General features: G+C 44.7%; 1 protein-coding gene across 1 annotated transcript in view; it reads right to left on the reverse strand.

The window, feature by feature from the left end:
* GARNL3 (GTPase activating Rap/RanGAP domain like 3) overlaps positions 1-15,831 on the reverse strand; it is a 118,872-nt gene that overhangs the window by 29,143 nt on the left and 73,898 nt on the right. Inside the window, exons 11-17 of the mRNA XM_068979031.1 lie at positions 14,161-14,269; positions 12,038-12,083; positions 10,936-11,042; positions 9,806-9,921; positions 7,554-7,658; positions 6,336-6,410; positions 3,722-3,833 (exon numbers count right to left, since the gene is read on the reverse strand). Of these exons, the coding sequence (XP_068835132.1) occupies positions 3,722-3,833; positions 6,336-6,410; positions 7,554-7,658; positions 9,806-9,921; positions 10,936-11,042; positions 12,038-12,083; positions 14,161-14,269 (670 nt within the window). The remainder of the gene's footprint in view (positions 1-3,721; positions 3,834-6,335; positions 6,411-7,553; positions 7,659-9,805; positions 9,922-10,935; positions 11,043-12,037; positions 12,084-14,160; positions 14,270-15,831) is intronic.

Here is a 15,831-nt window from a genome sequence, read left to right on the forward strand (position 1 = left end):
CCGATGCTGTAAAGAGCAATATTGCATAGGAACCTGGAATGTCAGGTCCACGAATCAAGGCAAATTGGAAGTGGTCAAACAGGAGATGGTAAGAGTGAACGTTGACATTCTAGGAATCAACAAACTAAAATGGACTGGAATGGGTGAATTTAACTCAGATGACCATTATATCTACTACTGTGGGCAGGAATCCTTTAGAAGAAATGGAGTAGCTGTCATGGTCAACAAAAGAGTCTGAAATGCAGTACTTGGATGCAGTCTGAAAAATGACAGAATGATCTCTGTTCATTTCTAAGACAAACCATTCAATATCACAGTAATCCAAGCCTATGCCCCAACCAGTAACACTGAAGAAGCTGAGGTTGAACGGTTCTATGAAGACCTACGAGACCTTTTAGAACTAACACCCAAAATAGATGTCCTTTTCATTATAGGGGTCTGGAATGCAAAAGTAGGAAGTCAAGAAACACCTGGGGTAACAGGCAAATTTGGCCTTGGAATACGGAATGAAGCAGGGCAAAGGCTAATATAGTTTTGCCAAGAGAATGCACTGGTCATAGAAAACACCCTCTTTCAACAACACAAGAGAAGACTCTACACATGGACATCAACAGATGGTCAACACCGAAATCAGATTGATTATATTCCTTGCAACCCAAGATGGAGAAGCTCTATATAGTCAACAAAAACAAGACCGGGAGCTGACTGTGGCTAAGATCATGAACTCCTTATTGCCAAATTCAGACTTAAATTGAAGAAAGTAGGGAAAACCACTAGACCATTCAGGTATGACTTAAATCAAATCCCTTATGATTATATAGTGGAAATGAGAAATAGATTTAAGAGACTAGATCTGATAGAGTGCCTGATGAACTATGGATGGAGGTTCATGACATTGTACAGGAGACAGGGATCAAGACCATCCCCATGGAAAAGAAATGCAAAAAAGCAAAATGGCTGTCTGGGGAGGCCTTACAAATAGCTGTGAAAAGAAGAGAGGCGAAAAGCAAAGGAGAAAAGGAAAGATATAAGCATCTGAATGCAGAGTTCCAAAGAATAGCAAAGAGAGATAAGAAAGCCTTCCTCAGTGATCAATGCAAAGAAATCGAGGAAAACAATAGAATGGGAAAGACTAGAGATCTCTTCAAGAAAATGAGAGATACCAAGGGAACATTTCATGCAAAGATGGGCTTGATAAAGGACAGAAATGGTCTGGACCTAACAGAAGCAGAAGATAGTAAGAAGAGGTGGCAAGAATACACAGGAGAACTGTACAAAAAAGATCTTCATGACCCAGATAATCACGATGGTGTGATCACTCACCTAGAGCCAGCCATCCTGGAATGTGAAGTCAAGTGGGCCTTAGAAAGCATCACTACAAACAAAGCTAGTGGAGGTGATGGAATTCCAGTTGAGCTATTTCAAATCCGAAAAGATGATGCTGTGAAAGTGCTACACTCAATATGCCAGCAAATTTGGAAAACTCAGCAGCGGCCACAGGACTGGAAAAGGTCAGTTTTCATTCCAATCCCAAAGAAAGGCAATGCCAAAGAATGCCCAAACTACCACACAATGATTTTGCACTCATCTCACATGCTAGTAAAGTAATGCTCAAAATTCTCCAAGCCAGGCTTCAGGAATACGTGAACCGTGAATTTCCAGATGTTCAAGCTGGTTTTAGAAAAGGCAGAGAAACCAGAGATCAAATTGCCAACATCCGCTGGATTATGGAAAAACCAAGAGAGTTCTAAAAAAACATCTATTTCTGCTTTCCTGACCATGCCAAAGCCTTTGACTGTGTGGATCACAATAAACTGTGGAAAATTCTGAAGGAGATGGGAATACCAGACCACCTGACTTGCCTCTTGAGAAACCTATATGCAGGTCAGGAAGCAACAGTTAGAACTGGACATGGAACAACAGACTGGCTCCAAATAGGAAAAGGAGTGCGTCAAGGCTGTATATTGTCACCCTGCTTATTTAACTTATATGCAGAGTACTTCATGAGAAATGCTAGGCTGGAAGAAGCACAAGCTGGAATCAAGACTGCCTGGAGAAATATCAACAACCTCAGATATGCAGATGATACCACCCTAATGGCAGAAAGTGAAGAGGAACTAAAAAGCCTCTTGATGAAAGTGAAAGAGGAGAATGAAAAAGTTGGCTTAAAGCTGAACATTCAGAAAACTAAGATCATGGCATCTGGTCCCATCACTTCATCGCAAATAGATGGGGAAACATTGTAAACAGTGTCAGACTTTATTTTTGGGGGCTCCAAAATCACTGCAGATGGTGACTGCAGCCATGAAACTAAAAGACGCTTACTCCTTGGAAGGAAAGTTATGACCAACCTAGACAGCATATTCAAAAGCAGAGACATTACTTTGCCAACAAAGGTCTGTCTAGTCAAGGCTATGGTTTTTCCAGTGGTCATGTATGGACGTGAGAGTTGGATTGTGAAGAAAGCTGAGCGCCGAAGAATTGATGCTTTTGAACTGTGGTGTTGGAGAAGACTCTTGAGAGTCCCATGGACTGCAAGGAGATCCAACCAGTCCATCCTAAAGGAGATCAGTCCTGGGTATTCATCAGCAGGACTGATGTTGAAGCTGAAACTCCAATACTTCGGCTACCTCATGCAAAGAGTTGACTCTTTGGAAAAGACTCTGATGCTGGGAGCGATTGGGGGCAGGAGGAGAAGGGGACGACAAAGGATGAGATGGCTGGATGGCATCACTGACTCGATGGACATGAGTTTGTGTGAACTCCGGGAGTTGGTGATGGACGGGGAGGCCTGACGTGCTGCGATTCATGGGGTCGCAAAGAGTCGGACACGACTGAGCGACTGAACTGAACTAAACTGATCCTTTAGATCCTTTATCACTCATTAGGAGTCTGGAAGAATCCAAGAGACCTGCTGCACAGTCCTTGAATCTAAATGAAATCCCCACCCAAAGTTGAATTCCCTCTAGGGCATGCTCGCCAAGGTCATGTCCTACTGGCGACAGGGAGTTGTCTGCCTTCCTGGGGCAGCTGACCCACCTGACTGTGAGAAGTTTGATTTAATATTGAGTTGAGAACTGTCTTCCTGTCAAAATCTTTTTCTTTCTCTATCCATCATACAGGTTATCTAAGATCCTTATTGTTTGTTTTAGATACTGAGTATGTTCTGAATTAGAAACCTTAAAAAAAAATGCGCTTTGAGAGAGAGTATATCCCTGAGACAGAGGTTCTAAAGAACCATGTGCCCTTGTAGATTTAAAGTCAAACACTGGAATCATGACAAGTATTCCTGCAAAGGAGATTCTCCTTGCGGGTCATTTGATGTGCTCAGTGCTCAGTCATATGTGAAACTTGCAATCCCATGGACTGTAGCCTGCCAGGCTCCTCCTGTCCATGAGATTTCTCAGGCAAGAATACTGGAGTGGATTCTCATTTCCTTCTCCAGAGGATCTTCCTGACCCAGGGATCGAACTCGTGTCTCTTGCATCATTTGATATCCACAGATTAATCAGAGATTTGGGGAAGGGATGAAATTGTCATGGGTGCCTCCCCCTCTGGCTTGCGTGTTGAAAACAACAGGGTAGTTTTGTAAGGGGATGAAACTCCGCTAACCTCACCGCTGAGGACACATGTATCCAAAGGGAGCTGACCAGTGGTCACCCATCTTAGAAGTACGACAAGTCATACAGAGAGACAGCTAAAGGAGCAGCTACTCACTAACCATCCACTAGCAAGACGCCGACATCAGTGGAAACCAGCAAGGCCTGGCCCCAGGGATCCGCACACACGGCCTCATGAGGGAAGTTACTGCAGAAACACTGTGGCTCCCAAGGCTGCGGGGCAACACAAGCACAGGAAGGTTAAGAGCACAGAGAGAGCACACCGGCCCATCAGGGGGGAATGCACACATACCACCCGAAACGGCAGCACAGATGCCCCAGACCCCGGGAATTAGATGGGCTCTCACTCAGTCACCTTTCTTAAGAAAAAAATGTCTCCTTCCAGAAATGTATGCATCAGGAGAAGGCTGAGTCACGTGTTTCTGGCACTTGTATTATAATGATGCCCTCAAGGGCTAGGGAAGCATCAATAATGTTTTCTAAGCAAACGTTTCTTTTTAACACTTAGAAGTTGGACCAACTGGTGCCTATTCTTTTTTGGAGATTTCACAATAGTTCTTTATAAAAGGAAGTCCCACCCAACTCTCTAAAAAAAGCAGTCAGATTCCTGTGCTGATGATTCGGCAAAACTATTAAACCATACACAATATAAGAGGTTGCTATCATCTTAACATGAAAAGGCTTATTGACCCACTTATGGCTATGAAATCTTCAAGAAAAAAATAATGTCTGTTCATAGGAATATGTCGAGGGCTCCGATGAAACCTACTCGTGTTCCCCCACTTGATACGTTCACGTCATAGAGCCTTGGTTTCATTCCATGTTGATCGAGCAAGAATAAATAGTCGGCACTGCCTTACTGCTCCCTTCGAGCTGTGGCTGATGCCTGGAACCATTAACTCCCTCCAAAGCATGTGGCTTGGCCTCAAAGGACAAGGACGTCTGTAGAGATTCTCAGGGATGAGTTGAAGTCCTACATCTTCACTTTTACCTGATGCTGTACAAGAGCCTGTGTGCACATGTAAGGTGTGTACATAGGTGTGTTTGTAAGTTCTAAGTGAGCACATGCTGGCACACTCAAAGTAGGAGTGATGGCTCTGAGGTCACCTGCCAGGGTGCTGTTTGGGATGAGGGTAAACGCTGTGTGAATTATTCCTGTCTTGGAAAATCATGCTATACCTTTATGAAACCCCCCAGCCTCAAAATGAGTGACCTCATTGCTGAGATAAGGCTCGGGCTGTTGTGAAAGGATCACACAAAGGACGTGAAGATATTTTATAAACTGAAAGAGGGCTGCCCAAGTGCAGGTCATTACTTGGAATGGCATTTCCCTAAGAACTTTTTAAGAAAGTTGCTGCTGCTGCTGAGTCGCTTCAGTCGTGTCCAACTCTGTGTGACCCCATAGACGGCAGCCCACCAGTCTCCCCCGTCCCTAGGATTTTCCAGGCAAGAATACTGGAGTGGGTTGCCATTTTCTTCTCCAATGCATGAAAGTGAAAAGTGAAAGTGAAGTCGCTCAGTTGTGTCTGACTCCTAGTGACCCCATGGACTGCAGCCCACCAGGCTCCTCCATCCATGGGATCTTCCAGGCAAGAGTACTGGAGTGGGTTGCCATTGCCTTCTCTGTTAATAAAGTTACTAAATCTTATTGGAATGTGCTGTCTATGAAGTCCTTGACAACACTACAAATTCTACTATTCAAATGAATAAGCAGATATTGGGAATTTTGGCAACCTTTGGAAAAGATACTTTGCCGTCGGTCTTGTCTTAAATTGGCTGTGGGTTTTCAGCACCGGTTGTATTTTGAGCGCATCATTTTCTTGAAACCAGACTTTGAACAGTGTAGGTTCTACAGTTCAGATATAGATCATCTATACCTTTAGGGCAAAAGTAGATATATTCATAATTCTTTTGCTTTTACAATGGCCACTTCTCCAGTGATACACTGTCTGTGGGGTTGTTCCATTTAATTATCTTTTACATATTCTGAATATAGATATAATGAAGTATGTAGGGTATGACTTTACAATACAAAATAATGCAAACAATAAGTTCATACTGTGATTTGTTTTTATGTTTTCTCTTCTATGCTTGATGACCACCTAGTTCTTTTTCCATGGGAAGTAGAAATGAGTAGATACTCAGGCCATGAATGAGTTGTAGAGGAGGCAGTGATTCCTCTGACCAATAGCATCAGCATCAACTTGGGAGAAATGCAAATTCTCAGGCCCACTCAGACCTACAGATTCAGAGGTTCTAGGGGGTGATTCCAACCCACACTGAAGCTTCAGAAATACTGCCCTAGAGCCTTGCTGTTGAGTGTGTCCATGGTCAGCAGCACAGGCACCACGTGAGAGCTTGTTGGAAATACAGGATCATGGCCTGGCTACAGAGCTGTTGATGAGAACCTGCATTTGGTCAGGATGTCCCAGCCGTCTGTATACACACAAGGCTTGAGGCGCACTGCTGAGCTCAGTCTGCCTGTCCAGGCCCAGTCCAGCAGCTCTGCCTCTTTAAGCAAAGGTGCAGGCACACCATGGAAGCCAGGAGGCTCTCACTAAATGCTGCCCAACCTTACCTGGGGCTTCGTCTGCCGACTCTGCCACAGACAAGCTCTTCTTCCTCTTGCCCCACAAAGCTCTTTCTAAGAATCTCAATAACTTCCCTAAAGACACAGGACATTCACAGTTGAACATGAAAGCATCAACAACTCACCTCTTTTTTACAGATCCCCGATGCCACCAAGCTTGATGGAGCATCCCCTCTCACGATGGATTTCAGCTTTAGTGCCTTACAGAACAGAGATCTTTTTCAGTTTATCAGGCAGTAAAAGCATTAGAATCAACAGTTATGACTTGAAAAAAACTTTTAAAAATGAAACAGGAGTAATTTCAGGTTCCCACGCTGCCCTATCACTGAAGATAAGGAAAGGAGTCAGCTGGATCTAATGATGTCAAATGCATTCTGTCATTTCAACTGATCAATATATCAGTACAGGGATTTCCAAACCACCAGTGCTGAAAAAAATCCCCAGGTCCTTCCTCAAACTTGATAAATCAGATTTCTGAAAGTAGAGTCGGGGTGCTATCTTTGAACATGGACCGAAGTTGGAGGCCCTGGTGACAGGGCTCCTGCTTTAGGAAAAGGTTATCTTTGCTGCTAAGCTTTCGTGACTGCCTTGCTGATTAGCTTCCACTTTCAGGTCAGAATCTTGTCTGCAGCAGACAGCTCTTCTCCTCCCTCTTGTGACAGGGGACCAATGCAGAAGGCTCTGTCACCTCCAGAACCGAGAAACACTAATGTCACGGAGGAGCCAGGCAGAGAGGGTATGGCTTCCTCCAAAACCTGGAATAGGGTGATGCCCGGGAGCCACCTCCCTGTGATGACTGCTTTCAAGCGGTAGAGGGGAAATCAGGGTCTCCTGTGAGGACAGCTCCCTCCGTGCTGACTCCTGCCAGGGGGCAGTTCAAGGTGCTTTCCCTAAATTGGCTCTCTACTCTTTAGAAGATCCCCAGGAGTCAAGCAAATGGTATGTGCTCCCTTGACAAGAGGGAGCAGGGACTGAGCCCTGTGGCCTCTTGCTCCCAGCCAGCATCACCCCTCCTCATATAAACAACAAGGTCCTACTGTACAGCACAGGGAACTATATTCAATAGCCTATGATGAACCAGAATGGAAAAGAATATGAACAAGAAAGTAAATACGTATAACTGAATTGCTTTGCTGTACAGCAGAAATTAACACATTGAAAATCAATTATACTTCAATAAAATTAAAAAAAAAATCTTCCTTATGGTTCCACAATGATCCTAAGAGAAGTGACAGAACTCCTCCAGGAGTGGGCAAACATAATGTTCTTCGCAGAAGGGCCAGCTGATTTGGATGGACTCACAACTCTGTGTCTTGCACAACAGGTGTCAGAAGAAAACCCACCTGTCCTATTCTAACGAACTCTGCCTGGCGGGCCTCCTCTTTCTTCCTCGCTGACTTGGGCGATTCCGGTAAGACGTCACTGAAAGATCGTCTATTAAGCATGTTCTGAAAAAGAAAGACAAGTTATGAATTCCAAAGACGGTTATCAAATCTCATTTTTGCCTTTTCTTACTCCACAAACCTATTTGTCCAAATAGTCCTACTTCTGCCACCTCTATTCATTCACTCAATAAGCATCTGTGGAGCATTGCTCAAGTGTCTGCCCAGGTCTGTGTGAGCTGTGAGGGATTAAGGAGACAACAGGGGGAGAGCCAGCCCCTGGAAGAGCTGAGAGCAGGGGCTCAGAAAGCAAGCAAACCAGCAGCTCCACTTACTAACCGCCTCCCAGAGTGATCAGCCACTATGCTGCACAGCTCCAAGGATGCCGTTCTCAGAGAGGGCACCCCCGGAACATGACACACTCAATTCCATGTGAACAGGGCCCCCGGACTTGTCAACTCTGTGGCCTTCTGGGTAATTCTGGGCAAGGATCTTAATTTCTGAGTCTCAGTGTCTTTGTGCGGCTAATACCTGTCTCTGAGGTGTGTTACAAGGACTAAGGGAGGAAATGCATGGGAGGTGCTTGAGCACACACTCAGTAAATGTCAGTTTTCCTCCAGACAGCAGTCAGAGAACTGGGTACATGCTTGCAGTTAGCACGTAGTGGCTGAGCACCTATGCTCTGCTGGATCTGGGCAATGTGGTGGACACAATCTCAGTCCTCATGGAGCAGAGTCTACAGGAAAGATAGATTAAGTAACTGACTACATGACTGGCACATGGATAATTTCCATGAAGGGGAGATACATAAAGCATCTGGAGGCATTAAACAGGGGCACTAGGCTTCAGCTGGGGGCTGGGGAAGGCCTGATAAGGCAGTGATGCTTCAGCTGAGACCTGCAAAGACATCACATACTCCTCTTGGTACCCTTTCTTCATTGGAAGGACTGATGCTGAAGTTCCAATACTTTGGCCACCTGATTCGAAAAACCAACTCATTGAAAAAGATCCTGATTCTGGGAAAGGCTGAGGGCAGGAGGAGAAGGGGGCGACAGAGGATGAGATGGTTGGATGGCATCACCGACTCAATGGACATGAGTTTGAGCAAACTCCAGGAGATAATGAAGGACAGGAGAGCCTGGCGTGCTGCAGTCTATAGGGTTGCAGAGAGTGGGAGATGACTTAGTGACTCAACAACAATAACTCTCTCTTCATCCTTCCTTGACTTTAAGGAAATAAGGAAATGGGCAGATTGCCAATTATGGCTGGCTATTTAGGGCCCTGGGGTTGGTCTGGCCCAAGCCCTGCAAGTAGCTGGGTGTGGAGACCAGCTGGAAATCAAGGGCACCTATAAGATGGCGGTGGTCGCTGTGCTGAAGGGAAAGGGTCACACAGGCACCAGTTTGTTCTGATGTTCTTCGTCTCCCCAGGGTGGGGGTGGGGGGCACTTGAGAGCAGACACTGCAGTTAAGTTCGCATTCAGCAGCAACTCCTGTTGCTAGAGTTTGTGGCCGCACTGATTCTAGGGGAGTGTTCCCACTTGTTTTGGGTTCTTTGTTAGATGTGAGAAATGCTTCTAAACAACGATGATTTCATTCTGCATAACACTTGTTAGCCACCCTGACACACGGCGATCTTGTAGAATATGGAGACCTCCAAAGAGTGTGGGGCCCTCGAGGTGATGGGCTCCTCAAGGGAGGTGCTGGGTCTCATCAGTGTGGTTACACCTTTAGCCTAGGAAGTGTCTGGTGCAAAGTGGATTTTCAGTAAATGCACAGGAATATTTCAGTGCCTAAATATGGTACTCACCAATAAATCTCCAGAAAACCTTAAGAGAGCGTAGTCTCTCTCCCAAATCCCTACTGGGCCTGTCCATCAGTTCCACGGCACAGGTAACGCTGAGCGGTACCCCCGGTGTCAGCCACCCCAAAGCACTCCACTGCTCCAAGGACTGTTGACTGCCACTCATGCCCCAGCCTGCACGGCGACTTCCACAAGCTTGTTTATGAAAATCGCAGTCTTGTATATGGACATTAAACATTCCCTCTTCCCGTGGTATCCATGAGAGAACCCCAGCCCCTGGTGGCCACGGTCCAGTGTTGACAGCAAGGATCAGGAGACTTTACACTCTTCTAACCAGGACTCATCACAAGGACTTGTGTTCTCAATTCAGACCCCGTGGGAAAGAAAGAAGACAACAGACCCAGGGTTACCTTGTGCACATCTGGCATCAAATCCTGGTATAAAGATCGAATCAACATATCCAGAGTTCGTCGACGTTTCTGGGCAAATGTTGGGGTTTCCAAAGTGGCTTTTTCACCGTTAATTACTAAAATAAATCAAGTTTCAAAGGGAATTACAAATGTTAGGTTATTGAAGAATGTCCTTCTCAAGGAAACTTCTCACAGTAAATCCCACCCATTTCCTAATGCTGTTATTACCCTTTCATGGAAGAATCCTTAAAAACTTGCTAAATTTATCTGTACAAAGCTATATTCCATAGGTATATCTATCTTGCCTTTCCTGTTGGATTACAAGATTCCTGAGCAGAGGGTATAACTAATTATTTGAAGACCTAACACGCACCCAAACCTGCCCTCATCCACCATTCCACCCACCTACTCACCCATCCACTAATACATCCATCCATTAATCCAGCTACCCACCCATCCACCCATCCATCCAACACATAGGCCAAACCATAGGATGCCATTCAATGGGATTAAATATATATTTGCTGGATTTTGTTAGAAAAAATAACACCACCATTGCCCAAGCAGAGTACTGGAATTCTTAGCCCAGTGAAAGTTTCTTCCGGAAGAAAAAGCTGGTGGTTTAGTGGACTACAGACACTGAGAGTCAATGAAGTGGAGTGTCCAGTAACACATTAGAGCACAGAATAGAAAGTGTGCAGTAGTTAGGAGCTTGTGGCTGAGGCAGTTATGGGTTTGAATCCAAGCTGTGCTGCTATCTGGGCAATCTTAAGCAAATTATTTAGATCCTTGGGCCTCAATTTTCTATTATGTAAAGTGAATATAACCACATTTCCTTATGGGGATGTAAGAACGTGGTACAACACATAAAAGAGCACAGAGCTAGGCCTATTGAACTGAATAAATATTAGTTATTTGTTGGCTAGGATGCTAGGTATCGATGAGAACCCAGGAGAGACCTCCAAAACACCATCAGAAAACTAAATACGTTTCCCCTGAAAAATTAACAGAACATGAAATGCAATCAGTGCTTAAAAAATGATATCTTCTTTATGGTGTCTTGCAAGAATTAGAAGAAATGTATTTTGATGTAGAACGAGGTACAAAAACATTTCAAAATAGAAACTTACATTTCACTAGCAAAAAGTCCCTGAATTCCTGGTGGTCTGTAAACACTGGTGGGGATGGCAAGGGTGGGCCAAAGAGTGGTACGCTTTCCTCTGAAAATATTTTCAGCCTGTGTAGAGAACAGTGTAGAGTTAGTTGGTTTTTCTTAAAAGATCATCAACATCTAGATCTTAAATTTCTCCAGTTGCCTATGTGATGTCTTAGGAATACTTCCACAGGAGGAAAGCATTCTCTGTCCTTCCAGAACCTCAGCCACCATGCAGCAATCCTATCTGCTTTAGGGCAAAGATCAGGTCTTCCTGGATCCTTCATGGTCCAACCCACCAAGCGGCGGGCAAGGTCACCCACCACAGTAATGACAGCAAAGACCACCACTTGCACCCACTGCACAACAGGGAGCATACTTGGTATTTTAAGACATAGTATCAGCTGATTCTCAGCAGCCTGACAAAGTAGAGCCGTTACCTTCCTTCCACAGACAAGCCTGAGGCTTGAAGAAGATAAACACTTTTCCCCTAAAGTTTCAAATTTAGTGAGCGACAAGAGCTGGGATTCCAACCCAGGTCTATTTGCCTCACAGTTCATCCTCTTTTCACAACATCATGATAGCTTTTAACAGATTAATTTTTGAGAACAAAAGGATAAACAGGCAAGGATGTAGCCTAGGAAGGAGGGTGCTCTGGGCAAGATCAAACATATCACATTTGTGCCCTCTGTAGAGCACAACCACATTCCAAACTATCCCTGACCCTCGGGTCTACTGCACAGAGCAACACTATATGAAACAGGGGACTTCCCTGGTGATCCAGTGGCTAAGACTTAACGCTCCCAGTGCAGGGGGCCCAGGTTCGATCCCTGGTCAGGGTGCTAGATCCCACATGCTGCAACTAAAGATCCTGAGTGCTGCAACTAACAGCCAGCACAGCCAAATAAAAAAACCCAAATCAAAACAAAACGCTATACGAGACAAGCTTTTCCTGAAGACACAGTCTTTCAAGTCAATCAAGAAATAGGTAATGAATCAAGAGTCTCATAAAATGAATGCCAAATTAACATGTAAACATGAGGATTAGAACAAGCCATCAAGATAAAGTTGTTACCAACCTGTAATTGTCCTTTTGCTGATCATACCTCACTAAGGCAAAAATATCTGTGGTGATGGTTAAGGAAATAAATTAAGGACCTGATGCGCACAGTCAAAAGCTTGTGTTTGGTAAACCCTGGGTACAGGATCATCTTGGACCTGCTCTCCTGGGGTCAGGACACCTGTCACCCTTAGGTTGAGATGGAACCTTGTCTTCTATAAAAGAGACAGCCAGGGGAGACAGGTCTGACCTCTGCGTGCTCGTCCTTTTGGGAAAGGGCTTCACCTCCAAATCTGTCAGAAAAGCAATATAAATAACGCTATGAAACCACTACAACAAAGCAAAACCAGAACAAAAAGATCAGTTCCCTTGCCTGGAAATATATACAAGATCCCCAATGAAATTAACCAGATATGTCATCTCATACATTTTGAAAGGAAAAGCAGTTTAAATGTGTCCACTGTATACTTTCCCTCTCTCTCCTTCTGGCTTTTAGTAGACAAAACAAACCCAAACAAACCAGTGTAGCTGGCGGCAGTCTCTAGGCAGAATCTACTCTGCTCGTGTTGGGCACGTTGAGTCTAAAATAGTACCACCTCCACCAGCTTTTTTTTTCTTCTCCCATTCCTTCTCCTCCCCCAGCATCTCCCAGCTCTAGCTTCTCTTAGCTAGGGTTGAAGTACCATCCTCTTCAATTCCTCAGAGTGCTCCCACTCTTAGATTTGTCCCTTTGGAGAAACAAACGAGCCCAGTGCCAAATCTTAAACTTATAATGAAAGGAAATTCTAAAAATAATGATGATCTCTCTGTTACTCTGAGTTACCTCCCTCTCCCTCCTGGAATTTTCTTTCTGTTCTGTAAGAAGAACCGCTGCAGGAAGGGAGAAATATTAGTCCTCCATCCCAGTGACCAGGATAAGATATCATTTTTAATGTGTATGTGCATACCTGCTTTATTCCCTGTCCTCATGGCAATTTTCAGCTTTTAAAAACTTACATACTGGGACTTCCCTGGTGGTCCAGTGGCTAAGACTCTGTGCTTGCAATGCAAGTGGTTTGGGTTCAATCCTTGGTCAGGGAACTAGGTCCCGCATGCCACAACAAGGATCAAAGATCTCGAGTTCCACAACTAAGACCCAGTGCAGCCAAATAAATAAATGTGCTCAGTCGCTTCTGTCATGTCTGACTCTGCGATCTCATGGATTGTAGCCCGCCAGGTACCTCTGTCCATGGGATTATCTTGGCAAGAATACTGGAGTGGGTTGCCAGTTTCTCTTCCAAGGGATCTTCCTGACCCAGGGATCAAACCTGTGTCTCCTGCAGCTCCTGTATTGGCAGGTGGATTCTTTATCTCTGAGCCACCTGGGAAGCCCTCAGATAAATAATTTAAAGAAAAACTTACATTCTATAACGTTAGGACATAAGCAAACGAGCTAGAGGATACAGAGCAATCTACTTATAGGTGCTGTGAGTCACAGTGGTCCTAGCTCCCAGCATCCTTACTGGGGTCTCCAGGGAACATGAATAACTAGACCAGAATTCATTCTGAAAAATGCCTGTTAGTTGTCTTTTACTTATTACGGGAAACCTGTAGGTACTGCTGCTTGCCTTTGACTTATTATGGGTGGCATGACAGCTGGGCCTCACTGTCGTGGCCAGTGGCCTAGGACAATGGGGCCATGATTGGGGATGTGTCAGGCTGGCCACGCTCATGCCCCAGGCCTGTCTGAGTGTACTTCTCAGATGTCAAGAGATGGTAATGCAGCAGCCATTCCCAGGACTTAGAATCAACAAAGACACATTATTTTGGCTTTTTATCTCAGCTTGCAAGTTTTTTATACCTAAAGCAAATTTCTCAGAGGATTCACTACCTATAATTCTTCTAATTCCCTTATTATCAGTGGAGGGTAGGAAGTTCCCCTCATTTCATAGACACTTGAGGAAAGGGAAGACAGTTCTGAAGTGAAGAATTCTCTGAGAATAAATAAGTCCATTCATCACTGCAGTGGACAGAGAGAGTGGCTCTTAGGGTCTAGCAACCAAAACAATCAGCACCTGCCAGTCTACCGTAACATCAGGCTTGAGGGTCATTTTAGGTCCAGTGAGGCTAACCCTTGGGAGGGTTCACACAGGCCCAGGATACGTGTAAAGTGGGAGCGGATCATGGAAGGCTTGAAGGCAGGAGAAGGTTCCTCCCCTTCCTGGAACACTATGGTGACGATGTCGTTTCCAATGTGGCGCTTCCTTTCCACCTGGATGTAAATGAACAGCATCACTGAGAAGGCCGCTCACACATGGCACGTTCCCAGGGTTAATGCACTAATGCAGCAAAACAAACTCCAATACTCACAGAGCCCTGAGCTTCAGTATCTTTGACTCCTTGCCTCCCAACTTCTCCAGCCCATCTCCTGGCTCATCTGGCAGTCTCCTTCACTCCTCTTCCAACTCAGGCCTGCATTTAATCTTCACTGTCCTCCCCCAGGAGCCTCCAAGCAGTCTCCTTGCCTCTATTCTCTCCCACTTTACTGCTCTGATCAGGTTCACTTTCACTCCTGCTTCATCTCCTTAGCCTGGAGTTCAAGGTCCCTGGACCAGAGGCATTGCCTCAGAATTCCCTGGGGACTGGCTCAAATATGCATATTTTAAAATATAAACGAATGCCTTCACTCGTTCTGAAGCATATACTTGATGAGAATAGTGGCCCTATCTAATCTGACCCCAGCTGACCTTTCCAAAATGATCTTCCAGACCTAGGGCCAATAAATCGTTTTAAAAAAATTAATTTATTTTTAAATTGAAGGATAATTGCTTTACAGAATTTTGCTGTTTTCTGTCAAACCTCAACATGAAGCAGCCATAGGTGTACATACATACCCTCCCTTTTGAACCTCTCTCCCATCTCCCTCCCCATCCTACCCCTCTAGGTTGATACAGAGCCCCTGTTTGAGTTTCCTGAGATATACAGCAAATTCCCATGGCTATCTATTTTACATATGGTAATGTAAGTTTCCATGTTACTCTTTCCATACATGTTACTCTCTCCTCCTCTCTCCCCATGCCCATAAGTCTATTCTTTAGGTCTGTTTCTCCATTGCGGCCCTGTAAATAAATTCTTCAGTACCATTTTTCTAGATTCTGTATACATGCATTAGACTACGGTATTTATCTTTCTCTTTCTGACTTACTTCACTCTGTATAATAGGTTCTAGGTTCATCCACCTTATTAGAACTGTCTCAAACGCATTCCTTATTATGGCTGAGTAATATTCCATTGCATATATGTCAGTAAATCTTTTCTGTGAAGGCCCAGACTCTTGACAGTCCCTTGTATTGCAAGGAGATCCAACCACTCAATCCTAAAGGAAATCAACCCTGAATATTCATTGGAAGGACTGATGCTGAAGTTCCAATACTTTGGCCACCTGATGCAAAGAGCCGACTCGTTGGAAAAGATCCTGATGCTGGGAAAGATTGAGGACAGGAGGATAAGGGGTGACAGAGGAAGAGATGGTTGGATGGCATCACTGACTCGATGGACATGAGTCTAAGTAAACTCCGGGAGTTGGCGATAGACAGGGAAGCCGGCATGCTGCAGTCCATGGGATCGGGAAGAGCTGGACACGACTGAGCGACTGAACTGAACTGAACTGAGCAACTGAATGATAACAATGAAGGTCCAGACAGTAAGTATTTTGGGGTTTGCAGATCATACTCTTTAGAACCGTGCAGCTTTGCTGTTGTGGCACAAAAGCAGCTGTAGACAATTCATAAATCAATGGGCAAGACTGTTTTCCAATAACATTTTATTTAACAA

The sequence above is a fragment of the Capricornis sumatraensis genome, chromosome 1 (genome assembly GCF_032405125.1).
Source record: "Capricornis sumatraensis isolate serow.1 chromosome 1, serow.2, whole genome shotgun sequence".
NCBI classification, from domain to species: domain Eukaryota; kingdom Metazoa; phylum Chordata; class Mammalia; order Artiodactyla; family Bovidae; genus Capricornis; species Capricornis sumatraensis.